The 23,028-nt window shown below is 40.4% G+C and overlaps 1 protein-coding gene across 1 annotated transcript in view; it reads left to right on the forward strand.

The window, feature by feature from the left end:
• Positions 1-7,840, forward strand: part of PTCHD1 (patched domain containing 1) — a 61,067-nt gene extending 53,227 nt beyond the window's left edge. Inside the window, exon 3 of the mRNA XM_010375014.2 lies at positions 6,069-7,840. Coding sequence (XP_010373316.2) covers positions 6,069-7,723 — 1,655 coding nt within the window. The 3' untranslated portion in view covers positions 7,724-7,840. The remainder of the gene's footprint in view (positions 1-6,068) is intronic.
• Positions 7,841-23,028: the final 15,188 nt, after the last annotated feature.

A 23,028-nucleotide genomic window follows, 5' to 3' on the forward strand; every position in this document is an offset into this window, starting at 1 on the left:
TCATTGAAAACAAAACAACAACAACAACAACAAATCACCCAGACTGTCTCCAATAGCAAAACCACTAAATACATTTAAAATACTATTCACTTTATGAGCAACTTTCCAGAAGTATATCTACTGGGTAAAGAAAGGTTAACTCTCAACTATTTGTTAGTGGATTCTGTCTTACTGGATTATGAACAACCCTGAAGGCTTTGATCAGGCCGCAGAAAGTTCTGGGTGACAGTGAGATTTAATCTCTAAGGGTGATTGATAGTCACCCTCAGTGATGGGAGGATTGGCCAGTTGAGTTTTTTTCCACCATTAGTGTTATTTATCATCTGTGCTTCTTTTTCTCTTCATTAGCTCCAAAGTCTGAGAGTTAACAACACATTCAGATATAAAAATTTTGAAAAGAAGAAGAAAAATTATTAGCCTAAATTCTTTTTTTTTTGAGAGGGAGTCTCACTCTGTTGCCCAGGCTGGAGTACAGTGACGCGATCTCGGCTCACTGCAAGCTCCACCTCCTGGGTTCATGCCATTCTCCTGCCTCAGCCTCCTGAATAGCTGGGACTACAGGCACCCGCCACCACGCCCAGCTAATTTTTTGTATTTTTAGTAGAAACAGGGTTTCACCGTGTTACCCAGGATGGTCTCAAACTCCTGACCTCGTGATCCACCCGCCTCGGCCTCTCAAAGTGCTGGGATTACAGGCGTGAGCCACCGCACCTGGCCTAGCCTAAATTCTTTAATATTTTATTTTATTAGATGACAACCCCAAAGTTTACTGCAAATAAAATTAATAAAATCAGTTTTCTTTTTAAAATCACACTCCTGGCCCAAATTTTGCCTCAACATTAGTGAAGAACCCTACTGGCCTGACTAAAACCTTGAGCTGCCTCAGAGTATTCACTCATGAATAATTAGAACTTGGCGCTCTCTTCTCTCTCTCTCTCTCGCTTTCTCTCTCTCTCTCTCTCTCTCTCTCTCTCTCTCTCTCTCTCTCTCTCTCTCTTTATGTGTGTGTGTGTTTTCACATACTAATATGCATTTGTTCTTATGCATGTAACAATACAGACATGCAGTGTAACAAAAATAGAAACAAACATCTTGAATATGCTTTTAAAGGACAAGAGAATGCTTTAAAAGCATTTTTATCTTCAAAATCTGATAGAATCAGGATGTGTTTATCAGTTCCCGTTGGCAACTCCTCAGTCTTACACTGTGACTGTAAAAGAAGGAATCCCCTGGGATGTTGTATCATCCAGGGTAATCCTTAGAATGTGAGGATGTCAGGATGTTGAGGTTCCTGATATCCTCACTATGATATAGTCTTTTACCTCAAGGTCTCAGGCTGTGACCTGGCCCTCAAATGATGAGTCATGACTCCCATTACCACCACAGGGTCCCTAGTGACCAAAATCAAAATCTGTATTTAGGTAGCTCCGCCCTGCCCCCACCCCATGAGTTCTGTCACCAGGGAGTCCTTGTTAACAGACTTGGGACTTTGGAGATGGGAAATTGTTATTTGCCAAAGTTATGCTTTATGCCAATGACATATGCCCACTGGTCAGATTTCACAGAGAAGCTTATAGAACTCCAACTTTGTAGAGAAGTTTTTAAACCTAGAGTGCAAAGCAAACAGCAGTACTTTTGCTTTTAAAATACCTTTTTAAAAAGTAGGAAACAATAGTCAGACCTCTGAAAAGTATCTTCAGTCCACATGCAGTATCTGTTTGCCCACGTCTGTAAGATTTGGCATTAGAGTTCCGCTTGGTGGACTACAGCCTCAGAATTAAGAGAGCCGGCTGGGCGTGGTGGCTCACGTCTGTAATCCCAGCGCTTTGGGAGGCCGAGGCAGGCGGATCACCTGAGGTCAGGAGTTCAAGACCAGCCTGGTCAACATGGTGAAACCCCGTCTCTACTAAAAATACAAAAATTACCCGGGCGTGGTGGTGCATGCCTGTAATCCCAGCTACCCGGGAGGCTGAGGGGAATCACTGGAACTTAGGAGGCAGAGGCTGCAGTGAGCCAAGATTACGCCACTGCACTCCACCCTGGGAGATTGAGTGAGACTCCATCTGAAAAAAAAAAAAATAGAGCAGTGAATGATGGTGATGCTAAAGAATGGAGCCATCCCCTGAAAGAGGAAAGTGGAGAGGAACAGAACCTACCAAAATCTATCTTCTCTGCCTCTCCTTGACTCCAAGTGGCTCAGTTTCTGGAGTGCTAGTAAAAGATAAGGTCAGATCTGACTGGAGGAAAAACTGAAGAAATTCATCTCTGTGAAATTCTCCTACCTGCCATTTCCTCTTTATTCCATCCCCACTTCCACTCTCTGTCCCATTTCCCAGACCTAAGAGAAGCTGCTTCAGTAGACCACTGTCCCAGAGGAGTTTGCATTTAAAAGGATACCCTTGAAAGTTCCAAGGGGAACTCAGGTATAATTCCAGCATTCTGGAGGGCAGGACGGGCCTCATGTCCTAGGGCTTTTGGAATGTGTCTCCCCTTGAATCCAGGCCAGAAAACAGGGTCCTCACTGATGGGCTTTCCTATAGGATAACAGGCCAACCTCTTCAGCAAAAATACCCAGCTGTGAGCCAGGACTACTGCCAGCCAGGCACTCCAGGCTGCTAATCCTTAAGAGGTGACCACAGCTGTGCTGGCACTTGTCCCTCCCTTGACTGACAAAGCTTCAGGAAGGAGGCCCAGTTATGGTATCAGCAATTGTTCCAGAAATCCAAAGGGCTCTCGTAAGATGCTGTAGAACTCCAGTTTGGGGTTTCTGGTGTAGGAATCTGCTAGAGAGGTGTGGCTTGAGAAAGGGAAATCTGACCTATCAGGAATGGTGGTAGGGGCCTTTGGAGGCAAAGCCAGGGATAACTAGCAATAAATGCTGAGTGATCAGTTAGAACAAATTCTCAGGGCCTCTTCTGATTTCTGTGAGTGGCTGCATGTACACACCTGTAGCAAGAAGAACTAAGGAAAGGCATTGTTTCCAAAAGTCCCAAGAATAGAATTAGAATTCTCTTTGGAGCTGCCCCCAAACCAAGAACATACGCAAAAAGAGCTGGGACTCAGTATAAAAGATCAAACTATAGAAGGACAAGGCATTTAAAATGCAGCAACAGAACTCAAGAGAGAAGCCAACAGCCTACTTCCACCTTTCCTTGATGTTGATTACTTTCTTTCTTTTTTTTTTTTTTTTTTTTTTTTTTTTGAGACGGAGTCTCGCTCTGTCGCCCGGGCTGGAGTGCAGTGGCCAGATCTCAGCTCACTGCAAGCTCCGCCTCCCGGGGTTCACGCCATTCTCCTGCCTCAGCTTCCCGAGTAGCTGGGACTATAGGCGCCCGCCACCTCGCCCGGTTAGTTTTTTTGTATTTTTTAGTAGAGACGGGGTTTCACCGTGTTAGCCAGGATGGTCTCGATCTCCTGACCTCGTGATCCGCCCGTCTCGGCCTCCCAAAGTGCCGGGATTACAGGCTTGAGCCACCGCGCCCGGCCGATTTTGATTACTTTCATTCTGGGCCCTGGAGTCTCAGTCTTGTCACCTAATATCTCTGTTAATTCAAATTCCTTTTCTCAATTAGCTTCTAAGATTATTCAACAGCAAGGTAAGAAAGTGATTCCTATTGTATTTTCCAAGAATCAGGGTCAGATAATGTCATTATAAAACATCACACTGATTTTTAAAAGAACTGCAAAACAGATTTAAGTTCTATTATATGGCTAATTCTAATTCTGCTATGTGCTTTATTTTCTTGCCATATTTAATGACTCAGTACTAAAACCCTGTTTTAATTTTTTGTGTGTTTCTGGCAAGTAAATATCATTAAAAATTATTTCCCATTTACAGTGACCCCCTGAAGTGTGCTTTGCCCACCAAAGCTTACTTGCTCTACACGGCCCCAGAAAAAAAAAAAAAGTCAATATTACTTCTTCAGGGACAGTGCCTCAGAGATATTCTCTTTTTACCCTCATTGTCAAGGGAATGGTCACTTAATCAAAGGTCAGTGGGTCCATCTTGAAAATATACTAGAAACAGATTTACTCATGTTCTGTCTCCAGACCAAATGTTAACTACCTAAGCATAATTAGCAACAGGATGCCAGTCACTGAGTGTACTTTTTACTTCATGTCTGGGGAGTTTAGGTGCCTTCATTTTAATAGGGGCCTTGGTGCTGGTTATCAAATTGACAGTCTTGACCTGACTTCTAAAAGTGGCTGTAAAACGATGCCTAGTAAATTAAGATAAATGCCAAATTCCTCTGAGGAAATAGGCCTAAATCATTACTGTGAAATGGGCATTCAAGTTTGGGGCCAGGACTTCACAATAAGGATATAAATACAAGCCTGGGCATGAGGGAAGATGTGCACTTAGCTATTGTACACACAAGATAACAGTGACTCACTTTATTCAGCATTATGCTTGGCTGGAGATTTTAAATTCCTTTTTAAAAACAAGACTATTGTACCACAGGGTAAAGATTTTATTATCCTCAATAATGGGATTGAATATGCCAAGGCATGGAAACAGGAAATTCGATCTGCTGATACTCAGTGCCAAGACAGGGGTTATCGAAATCCACAATGGGTCACTTTGGTGGGCTTTCCAATGTTGCAGTGGCCTGGAAACACAGGGACCTGAAGTAGGGAAATGTCTGACTCCAACTAGGAGAGGTGGTAGAAGTCATGCTAGATCAGGTTCCAGGCAGTAGTATGGAGTCAGAACATAGGCATTTACTGTACCTCTGCTGTTTCAGTATTGCTGAAATACTAAACCGGGAGGCGAAGGCACTAAGCAGTTATGCAGAGGGGTTACTGATCTGGCTCTTTCCCACAGATGCCACTATCAAATAGTGCAGAGAAGCTAGCAGAGTCACTGCTGATGTATTATATCACTGCTTGATAAGTAATGTATGAATAACCAAAATTGGTCAAACAGATCCCTGAAGACAAATTGCAAGTCATAAACCTTCAACCTGAATCCTAATTTTTATCAATAACCAGAAGAGTTCATATTTGTCTTATTTTTTCTGTATTTTCTTCACTGAAACTTCTTCACTCCTACTTATTTTGCTTCCCTCTTTCTCAGATTTATTGCTTCCTGCCCTGATATTTGGGGAGGGAAAAAAGAGGGGGCTGTGATTTAGTTTCCTGTCAAGACTCAAATTAGATACACTGCCTATTTATCACTAAAACCCACCAGTTGGCCAATTTTAAATGAGGTGACGGGACATTAACTCAGAACCCTCTGCCCACTGTCTTCCTCTGCACTGACCCCTAGCCAGACTTGTGGGAATGGAAAGCAAAATGATGAGTGTCCAGACATCTTCTCTTCTCTGGAATGTTCCACCAACCAGACTGCACCAATAACCCTAAGCTATTAATGGGAAAAATCCCCAGGAGACATATGCACAAGTTTAATCAGCTTTTATTCTTTTTAGAGTCAGGGTCTTGCTCTGCTGCCCAGGCTGGAGTGCAGTGGCACAATCATGGCTCACTGCAGCCTCCAATTCCCAGGCTCAAGAGATCCACCTACCTCAGTCAGCCTCCCGAGTAGCTGGGACTACAGATATGAGCCACGATTCCTGGCTAAGTTCTTTCATTTTCTTTCTTTCTTTTTTTTCTTTTTTTTTTTTTTTTCTTGAGACAGGGTCTTGTTACTTTGCCCAGGCTGGTATCAAACTCCTGGTCTCAAGTAACCTTCCTTCCTCAGTCTCCCAAGTTGCTAGGATTACAGGCATGAGCCACCATGCCTGGCTCTACTCAGCTTTCTGTAGTCAAAAGTTCATCTAAGTGCAGTTTGGTTCGTGGAACACTCCAAAGAAGAGAACTTTCTTAAACCAGAGGGAATATGAAGATCTTTGCTTCTCTATCTACCCTTTCATTATCTATTAACATTTACGATTCATCAAAACATGGGTCTGTCTCCCCATAGGAGAAATCATTGGCATTCACATACCCATCACCACTAGAGTTGGTTATGTTTGCCTTGACCCAGTAGTCCCCCATAATCAAGTTGATTTCCCTCTTAAGAGATTAGTCCTTTAAACTTCTGCTCTGGTCTTTTTCTGCCCCCTTAGGTCATGGATTATATGGGACTTTTGAAATGTTATCCTCCTGGAGGAAAACTAGAGAAGACCAACATGTTAAAGAGAGAACTGCAGCAGTCTATGCAGACTCCATGCTCTCCTTTTCTCTCACCACTGCCATGTACCTGGTCACCTTTGGCATAGGGGCCAGCCCTTTCACAAACATTGAGGCAGCCAGGATTTTCTGCTGCAATTCCTGTATTGCAATCTTCTTCAACTACCTCTATGTACTCTCGTTTTATGGTTCCAGCCTAGTGTTCACTGGCTACATAGAAAATAATTACCAGCATAGTATCTTCTGTAGAAAAGTCCCAAAGCCTGAGGCATTGCAGGAGAAGCCGGCATGGTACAGGTTTCTCCTGACAGCCAGATTCAGTGAGGACACAACTGAAGGCGAGGAAGCGAACACTTACGAGAGTCACCTATTGGTATGTTTCCTCAAACGCTATTACTGTGACTGGATAACCAACACCTATGTCAAGCCTTTTGTAGTTCTCTTTTACCTTATTTATATTTCCTTTGCCTTAATGGGCTATCTGCAGGTCAGTGAAGGGTCAGACCTTAGTAACATCGTAGCAACCGCGACACAAACCATTGAGTACACTACTGCCCAGCAAAAGTACTTTAGCAACTACAGTCCTGTGATTGGGTTTTACATATATGAGTCTATAGAATACTGGAACACTAGTGTCCAAGAAGATGTTCTAGAATACACCAAGGGGTTTGTGCGGATATCCTGGTTTGAGAGCTATTTAAATTACCTTCGGAAACTCAATGTATCCACTGGCTTGCCTAAGAAAAATTTCACAGACATGTTGAGGAATTCCTTTCTGAAAGCCCCTCAATTTTCACATTTTCAAGAGGACATCATCTTCTCCAAAAAATACAATGATGAGGTCGATGTAGTGGCCTCCAGAATGTTTTTGGTGGCCAAGACCATGGAAACAAACAGAGAAGAACTCTATGATCTCTTGGAAACCCTGAGGAGACTTTCTGTCACCTCCAAGGTGAAGTTCATCGTCTTCAATCCGTCCTTTGTGTACATGGATCGATATGCCTCCTCTCTGGGAGCCCCCCTGCACAACTCCTGCATCAGTGCTTTGTTCCTGCTCTTCTTCTCGGCATTCCTGGTGGCAGATTCACTGATTAACGTCTGGATCACTCTAACAGTTGTGTCCGTGGAGTTTGGAGTGATAGGTTTCATGACATTATGGAAAGTAGAACTGGACTGCATTTCTGTGCTGTGCTTAATTTATGGAATTAATTACACAATTGACAATTGTGCTCCACTGTTATCCACATTTGTTCTGGGCAAGGATTTCACAAGAACTAAATGGGTAAAAAATGCCCTGGAAGTGCATGGGGTAGCTATTTTACAGAGTTACCTCTGCTATATTGTTGGTCTGATTCCTCTTGCAGCTGTGCCTTCAAATCTGACCTGTACACTGTTCAGGTGCTTGTTTTTAATAGCATTTGTCACCTTCTTTCACTGCTTTGCCATTTTACCTGTGATACTGACTTTCCTGCCACCCTCTAAGAAAAAAAGGAAAGAGAAGAAAAATCCTGAGAACCGGGAGGAAATTGAGTGTGTAGAAATGGTGGATATCGATAGTACCCGTGTGGTTGACCAAATTACAACAGTGTGATAATGTCTGCTTGGTATATTTTCACCTTAGGTCTTATCAAGACCAAAGAGATTATGTTAATGAAACAACTAAATTCAAAGTTGTTCCCTTTTTTAAAGATAGGAAACAGGCATTGCCAAAAAAAAAAAAAAAAAGGGAAGGGACAATGGGGAGAAATGGGCATATTTTCAGTCTTTAAAACAAAAGAGTTGTTATGAGAATTCACACACACACACACACACACACACACACACACACACACACACACACACCCTAGGAGACCTATAGTCTCTTAAACTAAGATCAAATAGAAGAAAGCTTATTAACAAGCAGGATCCTGTCTTATCCAAACTGCAGATGTTGCTGGCATTGTGACAAAACCCACTGATAGAAAGGTCAACTGCCAAGGCAGAAACAGCTTTAAGCATTGTTCAAACAATAAGGCTTCCAGAACTTCTGTAGAGCAGTAGCTCCAGCCATGGTCTGTGGTTTGAGGTTTTAGCTGTCTCACCTAGCTCCCTAACACCAAAGGAGATGCTCTGAAAGTTCTGACCAGCAAAAGCAAGCCAGAGCCTTGGAAACTGATATGTGGTAGAGTGACCATCACTCATGGACTAAAATTGTTTCGCCCCTAAATTCACCCAGGTGAAGCAGTTTTGTTGTCTCGAATGAAATTATCACATTCCCCCATTGGTGTGCTTTTAACATTTGTATAGTTCGGTTTGGTTAAAACACCTTAAAACCAATGACAGCTCCAGCACTGCAGAACTGGTGTGATTCTATTTTGGAAGAGCTTGTCACTTGTCACCAAATGGGTCTGCTTTATTAGTTACAGCTCTTGGCAGGAGGATCCAGGGACCCAAAACCACAGAGACAAACCCAAATACCTGGCATGATGGAGCAAAAGCAGGTGTCTACTTGGACCAGATATAGTGTCTCCATTTTAACAACGACAACAAAATAGCCAGCTGGTACAGCTGTTTGTGGTTGGCCCTACATGCATTTTTTGCATGGATACCCAGAAACATCTGCCCACGCATAACTGAGGGAAAAAAACGAACACTGAAATAGTAATTTGCTGTTGCTTCCAACTTGTAGTGCCAGTCTGCCTTTGCTATGAAACACACCTGCTCAGAGACAGAGAGGGGAAGATCTTTGGTAAGTCTAAGTCCTGACACTGAGAAGCTTTGTAGAAGTGCAGGGAGGTAAAGGGCCAAAAGGGAGACAGATGGAAAAGACTGGAAAAAGTATTCACTAATACAAATCTATCAATGATGGCAGTCCAATTCTCTTACTAAACTGGCTGCACCTCACCTTGCTGGTCCCCCCACACCTTTTTTGATGTCCTTCTACTTCATCATAGCAAGGCCCTTCTGTGTATTAACAAGCCTAGATATTTACACTCTTGACTTCCAGTATCTACAGAAGAATGGTTCATAGATCTAAACAGAAATGGGTTAGATCTAAAAAGGCTGTATACGTTGTCCAGGCCCCTGCATTTCTTTAAATTTATAAAAATGAAGCTAAAACCTGGTTACATTTGTAGCAAATATCTACAGTATTTTTCCCTTTTGGAGATGTAGCTTATTTAGATATCTATAGTGGTAAGCATTTCCCAAAAGCATCTTACCTTTCTGAACCTTAGCAGACATGCTGTGCAACTTACCCATCTTCTGCAGAGGAGGAAACTGAGACCTAGGAGAATAAAGTGACTTACTCAGGTCACACCACTAAAGGATTTTCATCATTTCAGCATACCTAAGACAGGGCAGGCCAATTTTCAGTTTTCTCATAAGATGGCTATTACTCCTCTCAAAATGCATTTCCAAAGAAGGAACATAGGACTTTATTGGCCACAGGGCAGACATTTTTTTAGTGTCTGGGATTAAAATGTTTGAGGTTTAGGTTTGCCGTTGTTTTTCCAAAACAGCAAAAAAGCCCAAATAATTCAGATGTAACCGTACCAAGTGCAAACCTGTGCTTTCTATTTCATGTACTGTTGTCCATATAGTTCTAAATACATGTGCAGGGGATTGTAGCTAATGCATTACACACTTGTTCAGTCTCCCCTGCAGACACACTAAGTGATAATACAAGTGTTATGCACTCAACTACAAGATAATAAGCTTTAATCTGAGGACAAGTACAGTCCTCACAAAAGGGCAAGTTTGCATAACAGATCTTCGATCAATTCTGTCTCCAAGGGGCCTGCAACTAGGCTATTATTTATAAACACAACTGAAGAGGGGATTGGTTTTATTCTTAAATCATATGTTGCTAAATCATTTTCTGAACAGTGTGTTCTAAATCAGTCATTGATTTAGTGTCAGCCACGTGGAGCACCTCGGCTTAAAGCGACTCCACAAAACTGACACAACACACACACCAATTAAATGGATTTTGTTGAGAATTTAATCATTCAATTTGGTCAACCAGAATGACTTACTGTGGAACTTTGTTTTATGACAGATAGTAGTTTTCCAAGTTGATTGAGTCTCTGTATACCCTGGGATATTGTATTTTTTAATGAAGGGCATTTTCAAACTTGTCAACTTCTCTTTTCAGCACTTGAAATGAAGGCTTATGGAATTCTGACTGTGAAATGAATTTTTCTATTGGGAGATTATGCATGCCAAGCTTTATTATTTATTGTTAGATAATTATTATTTATTTGTTAATACTGATTATTGATTATTGCTCTGCCGCATTGGTTTAGCCCCACTATGGAGAAGACACTTTAGAAGTAACTCAGAATCACATCCCCATAAAATCTAAGTCTTTACTTCATCAAGTTTTACTTTTTGAATTACTATAAAGAGGGAAAAATTGATCCCTGCAAACACTTGAAGAAGCTGTGTTTTTTTCTTTCAATTAATTCCAACCAAGACATTAACGTCCACTTTACCAAAGAAACTTATTTGATTGGTTTTGAGTTGGTGTTTGTTGTTTGTTTACCAAAGAAAATATTCCATTCATCAAAAATATTTCTCCTGGTCAACTAAAAAACTGTCATACTGGGATTTTTTTGGCCATTCATAAAGAAAATTTTTAAAAGTCAGGGTAAGGGTGATATTCTCTCATTTAGTGAAACTCAGAAGATGTAAATTCACAAGGAATGTGGTGTTTGCAAGAAAAAAAGTGATACTTGAAATAGGGCATTATTGTTTAGCCTACAGCAACATTCCAGCAAGTAGCATCAGGGCTCCTCAGGTTAAAAGAAGTATAGTTTGTTCCAGAGAAAAATGAAGACAAACCCTCATGAAATGTTTCTCCATTGTTCCAGCTCATAAGTTTTACTTTGTGTTGGGTTTTGGAGTTTTTAGTTTCTTTGATGTTTGTTTTGCTTTAATTTGGTTTGTGGTTTGTGTTTGCTTGTGTTTGCTTCTGCCTTTCCTACCACTTTTACTCCCTCAGTTTTCAGTCAGAAGTGTGATAATCAGATACCATCCTCCATGGCCACGCTTTTTGTACAATATACTGCTCCAAATGAGGCCCTTGGTAACCCTTATGATCCTTTAATTCTAACTAACCATCACCCAATCGTAAGTGGCATTCTGAAACCATGACACCACTTTTCTCCAGTGCCAATGACGGAGCTCAGCTGTGTCCATCACAAGAAAAGGTGGAATGGGCAGCTGTCTTGAGAGTGTGGCATGAGGCAGAACCTCTTGGACACAAATGTTATCTTTCTCATAATGGCTTTATTCTTTTGGATCCTATTAAAGTACCCCTGTAGCTTATAGTAGTGTTTGACCTCTGTGACTGTTTTCTCATCTGTAAAATGGGGATAATATCAGTAAATATCTTTAAATTCAGCAAATACTTATTGAGTGCCAAATATTGCCCAGATACTGTTCTAGAGACTGGGGACACAACAGTCAACAAATCAGATTTTTAAAAATCTGCGCTCGTAGAGCCTACCTTTGTGTGACATTGCAGTTATATTGTGGGGATTGAGTGAGATGAGAGATGACATTTGGAAAGCACACTTGGAAAGGCCTGGCAAAGAAAAGAGACTCAAGACATTATTTGTAATTCTTCATTCTCGCACAGTAGCACTAGGGCTTGAGATGTAAAGCTACTGAGAAGTACATTTGAGCCTGAGATTAGGGCTACAAATACAGTGAGTTGCCACAGAAGGTAGTTAATTACCAATCATTTTAGGACATTCAAAATGAAGCTGGTCACCACTTAGTGGGGCCACTGGAAAGGGGCTGCAAGTCCTGGATGTTGACATCATACTATGATCTTTGAAAAAAACGGATACAGGCACTTGCTTTTGGGGATGGGGAAGAGACACCATTGATTACTGAATAACTGTGCCTGGCTTGTCTGAGGGAATGTAAACATTCCCTTTAGGTAATTTGCTTTTAATTTTGTGTTAAAAGCACCAGGTATTTAGAGACATAAAGTTCCTATTTTTTAAAAGCATAGTAAAGCTGCGATACAAAGAAAAATATTAAGTTAGTGGATTCACTGGCAAAGAACTAAGAATGGCTGCAGCCAGCACATTGCAGAGTTCCTCCCTGTGGTGGTTACAACTGTTTATTTCTGTTTCATGCCAGTCCAGGAGAAAGCAAAGAGGAAAGTGGATGAGCTATAATCCATTCACCTGAATAGGCAGTGCCAGCTTGCTTCTAACCCGCCCCGCTTCTGTCCAGGTGATTTGTTTGAAGTCCTCTTTGATAACTATGAGAGCACTGTGGAAGGAAGAGGAAGTGAGGCGACCGGAGAGCTATGGCCTCTGTGCAGATTTTTGAGTTAGATTAAAATTAGTACCACCTGATTAGGAGCCTACCTGGTGAGGAAAGAAGCCTTCTCTTCGAAGTACAAAGAAAGCAATGTGGAAACCAAGGAGGAAACCAGAGAAACCTTGGTGGAAGAAGTGATGTTCCTGTGGAATATGCCAGCAGCTTCTCCTTCCAGAATGCTGACACCAGATGAATCTTTGGTTAGAATTAAGCCTACCCCTTTGTTTTTCACATGAGAAAACTGAACCCTGGAGTAATGAAATTATATTCACAGAGCTAATTAGATATGAGAATATAATTGAAATCTAGTTCTTAGCCTCAATTCTTTCTCCATTCTGCCACTTTACTGCCAGATTCTAGTCATCTAAATTATTGCGGTCTTAACCTGGGGGCCAAATGCGTTCATGGGAGGGGTCTCTGAGCTTCCTAAAATTAAATTATATGCAAAAATGTGTGTATATATTCAACATGTGCATTTTCCTAAAGAGGGCTCATAGTTGTCATCAGATTCCAAAAGAGGTCTATAACCCAAAAAGGGTGAAGAACCACTGTCCTAAATTAATAAAAGACCTCATTGGGAATGTGACCCTGGTGTCCTCATTTTGGCTAATGAGCAATCAAGAACTTTTGAACTATCTTTTCTCTAAGGATCCAAAAATGCTTCAAAATAGTGGTTTCTTCATCCCAAGCCAAGTGCCTACTTCTATTCATTTATTCTTCATTCATTCTTTCATTCATTCATTTATTCTGCAAATGTATTTTCAGTGCCAATTCATGTTCTAGCCGCAGCTAAATATGCCCTCCACAGCAGGACCAGGAAAGGAGCCCTCTGTACTGTGCTCTTGTTGGCAAGAGGAACACCAGGTTGCTACCACATTCTCACTGTTGCAACAAAATATATATAGCCTCAAAATTTCAGTAACCATCCCACACACATACACACATAAAGGCAGCAGCCAACAAAGCCAACATATAGAAATGTGCCCTGTCAAAGAACCAGGGAAGAGCAGCCTATTTCCAGGTTATATATAGTTATATGCTGCTTTGCAACTGCATACCACATCCTCGGAAGGGCTGCTCCCAAATGAGCCCTACTCTGAGATGTCTAAACTAGGCATGCTTTCACACATGTGCAGTACCCTACTCTCAAACAAGCATGGAGAGAAGAAATCTCATTCATCTTGATAATATTCATAGGGGACAAAGAAGCAACCATGGCCATGGACAGATGGGTGCATTAAAGGACAGGTGTGGCCAGGCACGGTGGCTCATGCCGGCAATCCCAGCACTTTGGGAGCCGAGGCAGGCAGATCATGAGGTCAAGAGATTGAGACCATCCTGGCCAGCATGGTAAAGCCCCGTCTCTACTAAAAATACAAAAAAATTAGCTGGGCGTGGTGGCACGTGCCTGTAGTCCCAGCTACTCAGGAGGCTGAGGCAGGAGAATCACTTGAACCCACGAGGCAGAGGTTGCAGTGAGCCGAGATTTCGCCACTGCACTGCAGCCTGGTGACAGAGTGAGAATCCATCTCAAAAAGGAAAAAAAAAAAAAAAAGGACAGGTGTGTTTTATACACAAATATGCAGAAGCCCAGTTCTCTTGACTCCAAGTCAGAAGCTTGATAAAATATAGGTTGCTGGAGGAAGTTGGAAAATAAATGACTATACTGCACTTGTTGGCTCTGCGGCTACTGATATAACTTCAGGCACAATGGAATTCACCTGGGTTGACCTATGGGAAAGGCTGGGTGAATCACTACTTGGCCTTGCATGAAGCACAAAGGAGACACCAATGGCTGATCAGTGCCCCTTCCATCATCTTCTGCCCAGCCATGATAAGGAAAGCCTTCGGTTGAGATGGAGGAATATTAGTTCAACTTTGTAACAGCTGATGTGAAGTTTGAGGGCTTTGTTCACTGGGATCCACAAAGTGCATTGTCTAATTCCTGCCAAATGGCAAAGACCCAGCCCATTTCCATTACTCATTCCAGGCTCATGCTTGGGAAAACTAATAACGTTCTCTGACAAAACAATTTCCTTAATTTTCTAGGATGAATCTTGAACATGTTTAGCTCAGCCTTTCAGATATTTATTCTTTAAATTACCACCCTGTCAAAATTGCCTTTGCCCACTGATCCAGAATCACCAAGGCAATTGCCATGATGCCTCCCAGGACTGTGGATGACTGGGCAAACTGGTAATGGCCCATTGGCTCTGCTTCACACACACACATACATATTGACACACATATGTACACATGCATATATGTGTGTACAACACAACTATAACATAGAAACATATACCTATACACATGCACATGTTTACATACACACATCACAGATGTGCATGCACACATACACATGCACACCACCTTTTGCAATATGCCTGACACATTTGAGGCACATTAAAATGCCTTGGCAAGCCCAGCCCTATAGTTCTGTAAGGTTTGGCAGGCCGAAGGCTTCAGATGTCTGCAGGATACCATTGAAAAAATGTTATCTTCCCCTTCTATATGTTTCTTGTGCATGAGCACAGCTAAGAACAGCCAAACAGTATGCTTTAAAGAAAAGAAACCTGGAAAAGTGAATGTGCCTTGCAATTTAAAAATTGCTAACTGTTTCACAGTGGGAAAACTGCATTTGTTGGAATTTTCTAAGTTATAAGCAAGAAGAATAGCATAGACCCAAAACCACAGAGATCTCTCCCAAGGTATGGAATTGTGGAAATTTATTTAGAATATTTGCTTGGTGATCCAGAGAAGGGGGAAAGAAGTGGTGAGGAAGGACATATGGGGTGGTCCCTCCATCTTGCCAACTCCTTGTCTTGGGAAGAAGTGGGCCGTTTCCATTTATCCCTAGCATCAGTTTGATGGGAAAACCAGTGCATTTCATCCACCTCAAGGAAAGGAAGTGCCATGCACGGAGGCCTGGTGATAGACAACATCCATTTAGGAGAAAAGTCACACAAGCAACAGAAGAACTATCCAAGACTAGAAGCTTAGAAGCTTATACCAAACTCTCTGTCTCTCTCTCTCTCTCTGTCTCTCTCTCTCTCTCTCTCTCTCTCACACACACACACACACACACACACACACACACACACACAGACACAGTAGTTGGGAGTGGACATTAAGAGGAACCCTAGTGCAGTTCCCCAAAAAAATCTTGGCATACAGTATAATAGGGAAAAAGTAATTATTGGGGAGCTGAAAACAATCACATCTGTGAGGAATGACTGAATATATGAGCTGAGGATAATGTAAATTGTTCTGGATTGTCTATAAGGTAAAGATACAGAGCCTGAATCTATGCTTTTCTAAATAAAGGGACCCCATATTTTCTTTTGAATTATTGACCTATAATTCCTCTTCAGCAACTTAGAATACACTCAAGTTCTCTTCCTATTGTTTATGATCCCATAATACAACCACCCACTATTTGTTGTGCTTTACACTCCAGCTTAGAAGCCATGAGCAAAATTATTGAATTACTGAATGCTAGGCCCAAACAAAAGAAATTTCAGCTTGGTTTTAGTAATTTCTTGATCAAACTTCTCTCACTCCTCTAAATGTGCAAATGTTTCAAAATTGTAAAAAGTATGTCTACATAGCCAATGCTCTTAGTATTTTTAACAACAAAGATAACCTCTGCCAATAATTATTAATGACAAAATAGTCATAACTGTTCAATGTTCCTTTAACAGTCCAATTGTAGTAGGTGAGAAAACAAAAAAGAGAAGCTATGTTGAATATTTAGTAATGTTGGAAAAGATCCTCACCCTAGACATAAAATAGTTTAAACATTTAAACATGGCCCCACTCCTATTGTCATTGCTAGTGAAAGAAGTTCCTGAAATTGCATCTTATTTTGTAAAGTTTTGGGCTAAATCACAATAAATTTTTAAGTTGCTTCCATGGCAATAGATCTAAGACCACAGCTTGTCAATCAAAGTAAGCACTAATTCAGTATTCGGAAATCTTATCACCTATTCCTCCAAAAAGACCCTATAGTTACATTGTGTTTCCCAGTATTTTAGTTGGGTTTCTTCACACTAGGCAAGTGGGTGATTCTGTTCATAATAAACTATTTTCAAACTAGGAAAAAGTATCCAAATGCTAGAGCAAATAATGAGTTCAGCTTGGTCAGTTTTGAGACAGATAAGCATAAAACCCTACTAGAAAAAAATAATAGTCAAACCTAGAGCTTTACAAAGTGTGAGTCACATCACTTTTCTCCATGACAGGCAGCATGTGCTCAGGTGGAATTTAATCAAAAATGTACCCAGAGCAATTTCCCGCAAAGAGCTGTAATACTTTGCAACAAGGGGCAAAAATTATAAACTATAATTTTTACCTAAAGTCAAGAGACACACAAATCCTTTTTGGTGCCCCTCTACATCATCATAGCAAGGCCCTTCTGAACATTAACAAACCTAGATGTTTATACTGCTTATTTGCAGTATCTACAGGGGAATGGTTCACGGATATAAACAAAAATGTTTTATCTGAAGAGGCTGTGTATGCCACCCCAGACCCCTGCGTTTCTTAATATCTAGAAAAATAAGACTAAACTTGTTACATTTGAGGCAAATGTGTACAGTATTTTTCCCTTTTAAAGATAGTTTAAAAAATCAATCTAATAAAAAATGGCCAACTCTTTCAGGAAAAAAAAAATCCTGTATTTTGTACTACTTGAGTTCCTCTAATGCCTAAAATATGTATTTACATCATCCCACACCTACACAGAAACAAAATCAGCAGGGAAAACCATCCCACTGATGATTGGCAATTCCATGGTTCCTCTCCATCTGACCAGCTTTCACCATAGGGCGATCTTTCATGCTTGCACTTGGAGTTTATACAATGTAGAAGCCCCCAAGTCACTTAGCACACTAAACCTGGGAAATGGCTCATGCCAAATACATTGAGTCCTTAGTTGACTATCTTTTCATATTAAAATCCCATCTTCCAATGAAGCATCTTGTTTTCAATCTTGATATCAAATTTCGAATGTAAAGGAGATTTCAAATGTATTGCTTTCACCTTTTCTTTTTTATTCATTTATTTTTAATTGACATAAAAATTGTATATATTTATGGGATACAATGTGATGTTTTGATATATGTATGCATTGTGGAATGATTAAATCAAGCTAATTAACATATCTATCACCTCACATCTTTCTTTTTTTGCTTTCACTTTTTCGGGTATATTTCTAATCCGCTACTAGACACACAACAAAGAGTGAAATGTCAGTGGGCCAGGGGAATATCTCTAGTTTTTTTGTTTTTTTTTTTTTTTTTATTTTGAGACAGAGTCTCACTCTGTCACCCAGGCTGGAATGCAATGGCACAATCTTGGCTCACTGCAACCTCTGTCTCCTGGGTTCAAGCGATTCTCATGCCTCAGCCTCCCAAGTAGCTGGATTTACAGATGTGCACGATGCCCAGCTAATTTTGTATTTTTAGTAGAGACAGGGTTTCACCATGTTGGCCAGGCTGGTCTCAAACTCCTGACCTCAAGTGATCCACCCACCTCGGCCTCCCAAAGTGCTAGGATTACAGGTGTGAGCCACCACGCCTGGTCTTTTCTTTCTTTTTTATGTCCAGGTATTTCATTTCTCTTTAAGAGTAATTAGTATGTGTTCTTTTTTGTTGTTTATGTTTTGTTTTGTTTGTACCAGATGAGCAATCAAAAAAAAGTGTATATGACTCAAATATCCTACAGGCAGAGGTTTGGGTTTTTTTGTTTGTTTACTTGCTTGCTTGTTTGTTTAGCAGCAGGTGTCTTTTTATAAAACCTTGTATATGGTGCCTTCTTTGGCTTAACAGTCAGTGTTACACCTCTGTCTCTGAAGAAAGAAAAGAAAAACCAGTTCCTGGCCTTAGTGTAATATATAATCACAAATGCGGAAATAAAATTGTAGTGGGAAGCACCCTAATATGCCTGCCTGCCTGGGTTTACAGGAAGTCAGCAGAAGCCTAAGAAAAAATATAAGTTTGGCCTCTTCTTTCTGTAGAATTCTGGTTTTCCCTGGGTATTTAGGGTTGGGGGAGAGGAAATGTTGGGTGTATTAGTTACAGGTCATCACCTGTATGGAAAGAAAGGAGAAAAACCTAGGAGGAAGATAACAAAGCAGTATATATACACAGGGTGTCAAAACAATTGTCGGGAGTTGCTGGGTGAGTGTTCTTTTTTAGTTCATTTCACAGGACTAAATAAATGGATGAATGATTATCACTGTCACAAAAGAAAGTTTGAATCTAAAATTATATGTTACAGGTACCAAATTACAATATCATAATGTAAAGAACTGGGACGATTTCAGATTTTGTTTCAATAGTACTGAGCTGGAACCCAGCAGCTGGGAACAGCTAAAGGAGAAGTAGCACTCACTGCTGTCTGCTAAAGTCCTTATTTAGCCCATTTCCATGGAAACTGAAACCAGATCTCTCTCTCTCTCTCTCTCTCTCTCTCTCTCTCTCTCTCTCTCACACACACACACACACACACACACACGGTGGTGGGGAATGTCTAGAGTTTGTGTGTGTGTGTAAATATACACAGGATAATCTCTGCATGAACATTCTCTCATCAGAGAGAACTCTCCAACAAATGGAAGAAGGGTCAGCAATCCAGGCTGACTTCCTTTTTTAGAAGCCAAACCTGTAATGCAGATGAAAAACTCAGGTTAGAAAAGTAAATATACCACACCAGACCTTTGCTACCAATTCCTTGGGGCATTCCATTTCATAACTGCATGTTCAATTAATTTAGCTAACTTGGAAATATTTTATGGTGAGAAGACAGCCACTGAAACTAAATTTAATCCCTTGGATTTTTGCCCACTTTGCTTTACTCCGAAGCATTGACATTTCCCTATATAGCCCGGAAAATAAAGGCTAAGGGAAAAGAGAAAGTGAATGAGTTTATTTTAATTTTTCAACATATACTTTGTTAAGTTTCTATCCTAATGGAAAAATGATAGGTGCATATTCCAGATTTATGGGGACATTTTATAATAAATGATTCCATCTTAGTCCACATCTCCCTTGAAGACAGGCCAACACTCAAGTTGCTGCCTATAAAAGGGTACTGATAAAACCTCCCCATAAGGGTGGAAGAAGAATGAATACTGTTCCTTTCAATGAGGTCACCAGGCAACCTGGATGCCTTCTATACATGGAAAATTTTCGATAGGGGAAAATATTTTACTTCCCATTTCTGTCCTTTTTTTTTCTATGAGAAAAGATAAAAATAGGATTTCTTTTTAAAGAATTTTCACTTTAAAATGGACTGTAGATGATGATTTTGGATCTTAAATTAGGTTATTTTACCATACCCCTTTGCAAAATTGGTTAGTATTGCAGCTCATAAAATATTTAGCTTTTGCTGGAATCTAAAATGGGATGAAAAGCTGTATGTTTCAGCTGGCATAGATAAACAGGACAATAGGGCTTGATCATAAACATAAGTGGTTTATTTTATTTATTTTTTTAACTTTTTAAAATTATACTTTAAGTTCTAGGGTACATGTGCACAACGTGCAGGTTTGTTACATATGTATACATGTGCCATGTTGCTGTGCTGCACCCATTAACTCATCATTTACATTAGGTATATCTCCTAATGCTATCCCTCCCCCCTCCCCCCACCCCACAACAGGCCCTGGTGTGTGATGTTCCCCTTCCTGAGTCCAAGTGTTCTCATTCTTCAATTCCCACCTATGAGTCAGAACATGCGGTGTTTGGTTTTTTGTCCTTGCGACAGTTTGCTGAGAATGATGTTTTCTAGCTTCATCCATGTCCCTACAAAGGACATGAACTCATCCTTTTTTATGGCTGCATAGTATTCCATGGTGTATATGTGCCACATTTTCTTAATCCAGTCTATCATTCATAGATATTTGGGTTTGTTCCAAGTCTTTGCTGTTGTGAATAGTGCCTCAATAAACATATGTGTGCATGTGTCTTTATAGCAGCATGATTTATAATCCTTTAGGTATATACCCAGTAATGGGATGGCTGGGTCAAATGGTATTTCTACTTCTAGATCCAGTAGATTGCTACACTGTCTTCCACAATGGTTAAACTAGTTTACAGTCCCACCAACATGTAAAAGTGTTCCTATTTCTCCACATCCTCTCCAGCACCTGTTGTTTCCTGACTTTTGAATGATCACCATTCTAACTGGTGTGAGATGGTATCTCATTGCGGTTTTGATTTGCATTTCTCTGATGACCAGTGATGAAGAGCATTTTTTTCATGTGTCTGTTGGCTGCATAAATGTCTTCTTTTGAGAAGTGTATGTTCATATCCTTTGCCCACTTTTTGATGGGGTTGTTTGTTTTTTTCCTGTAAATTTGTTTGAGTTCTTTGTAGGTTCTGGATATTAGCCCTTTGTCAGATGAGTAGATTGCAAAACTTGTCTCCCATTCTGTAGGTTGCCTGTTCACTCTGATGGTAGTTTCTTTTGCTGTGCAGAAGCTCTTTAGTTTAATTAGATCCCATTTGTCAATTTTGGCTTTTGTTGCCGTTGCCTTAGGTGTTTTAGACATGAAGTCCTTGCCCATGCCTATGTCCTGAATGGTATTGCCTAGGTTTTCTTCTAGGGTTTTTATGGTTTTAGGTCTAACATTTAAGTCTTTAATCCATCTTGAATTAATTTTTGTATAAGGTATAAGGAAGGGATCCAGTTTCAGCTTTCTACATATGGCTAGCCAATTTTCCCAGCACCATTTATTAAATAGGGAATCCTTTCCCCATTTCTTGTTTCTGTCAGGTTTGTCAAAGATCAGATAGTTGTAGATGTGTGTTATTATTTCTGAGGGCTCTGTTCTGTTCCATTGGTCTATATCTGTGTTTTGGTACCAGTACCATGCTGTTTTGGTTACTGTAGCCTTGTAGTGTAGTTTGAAGCCAGGTAGCGTGATGCCTCTAGCTTTGTTCTTTTTGCTTAGGATTAACTTGGCAAGGGGGGCTCTTTTTTGGTTCCATATGAACTTTAAAGTAGTTTTTTTCCAATTCTGTGAAGAAAGTCATTGGTAGCTTGATGGCAGTGAATCTATAAATTACCTTGGGCAGTATGGCCATTTTCATAATATTGATTCTTCCTATCCATGAGCATGGAATGTTCTTCCATTTGTTTGTGTCCTCTTTTATTTCATTGAGCAGTGGTTTGTAGTTCTCCTTGAGGAGGTCCTTCACATCCCTTGTAAGTTGGATTCCTAGGTATTTTATTCTCTTTGCAGCAATTGTGAATGGGAGTTCACTCATGATTTGGCTCTCTGTTTGTCTGTTATTGGTGTATAAGAATGCTTGTGATTTTTACACATTGATTTTGTGTCCTGAGACTTTGCTGAAGTTGCTTATCAGCTTAAGGACATTTTGGGCTGAGACGATGGGATTTTCTAAATATACAATCATGTCATCTGCAAACAGGGACAATTTGACTTCCTCTTTTCCTAATTGAATACGCTTTATTTCTTTCTCCTGACTGATTGCCCTGGCTATAGCTTCCAACACTATGTTGAATAGAGTGGTGAGAGAGGGCATCCCTGTATTGTGCCAGTTTTCCAAGGGAATGCTTCCAGTTTTTGCGCATTCAGTAAGATATTGGCTGTGGGTTTGTCATAAATAGCTCTTATTATTTTGAGATACATCCCATCAATACCGAATTTATTGAGAGGTTTTAGCATGAAGGGCTGTTGAATTTTGTCAAAGGCCTTTTCTGCATCTATTGAGATAATCATGTGGTTTTTGTCTTTGGTTCTGTTTATATGCTGGATTATGTTTATTGATTTACATATGTTGAACCAGCCCTGCATCCCAGGGATGAAGCCCACTTGATCATGGTGGATAAGCTTTTTGATGTGCTGCTGGATCCGGTTTGCCAATATTTTATTGAGGATTTTTGCATCGATGTTCATCAGGGATATTGGTCTAAAATTCTCTTTTTTTTTTTGTTGTGTCTCTGCCAGACTTTGGTATCAGGATGATGCTGGCCTCATAACATGAGTTAGGGAGGATTCCCTCTTTTTCTATTGATTGGAATAGTTTCAGAAGGAATGGTACCAGCTCCTCCTTGTACCTCTGGTAGAATTCAGCTGTGAATACATCTGGTCCTGGACTTTTTTTGATTGGTAGGCTATTAATTATTGCCTCAATTTCAGAGCCTGCTATTGGTCTACTCAGGGATTCAACTTCTTCCTGGTTTAGTCTTGGGAGAGTGTAAGTGTCCAGGAAATTATCCATTTCTTCTAGGTTTTCTAGTTTATTTGCGTAGAGGTGTTTATAGTATTCTCTGATGGTAGTTTGTATTTCTGTGGGGTTGGTGGTGATATCCCCTTTATCATTTTTTATTGTGTCTATTTGATTCTTCTGTCTTTTCTTCTTTATTAGTCTTGCTAAAGGTCTATCAATTTTGTTGATCTTTTCAAAAAACCAACTCCTGGATTCATTGATTTTTTTGGAGGGTTTTTTGTGTCTCTATCTCCTTCAGTTCTGCTCTGATCTTAGTTATTTCTTGCCTTCTGCTAGCTTTTGGATGTGTTTGCTCTTGCTTCTCTAGTTCTTTTAA

Source organism: Rhinopithecus roxellana, chromosome 7, assembly GCF_007565055.1.
Source record: "Rhinopithecus roxellana isolate Shanxi Qingling chromosome 7, ASM756505v1, whole genome shotgun sequence".
Lineage (NCBI taxonomy): Eukaryota > Metazoa > Chordata > Mammalia > Primates > Cercopithecidae > Rhinopithecus > Rhinopithecus roxellana.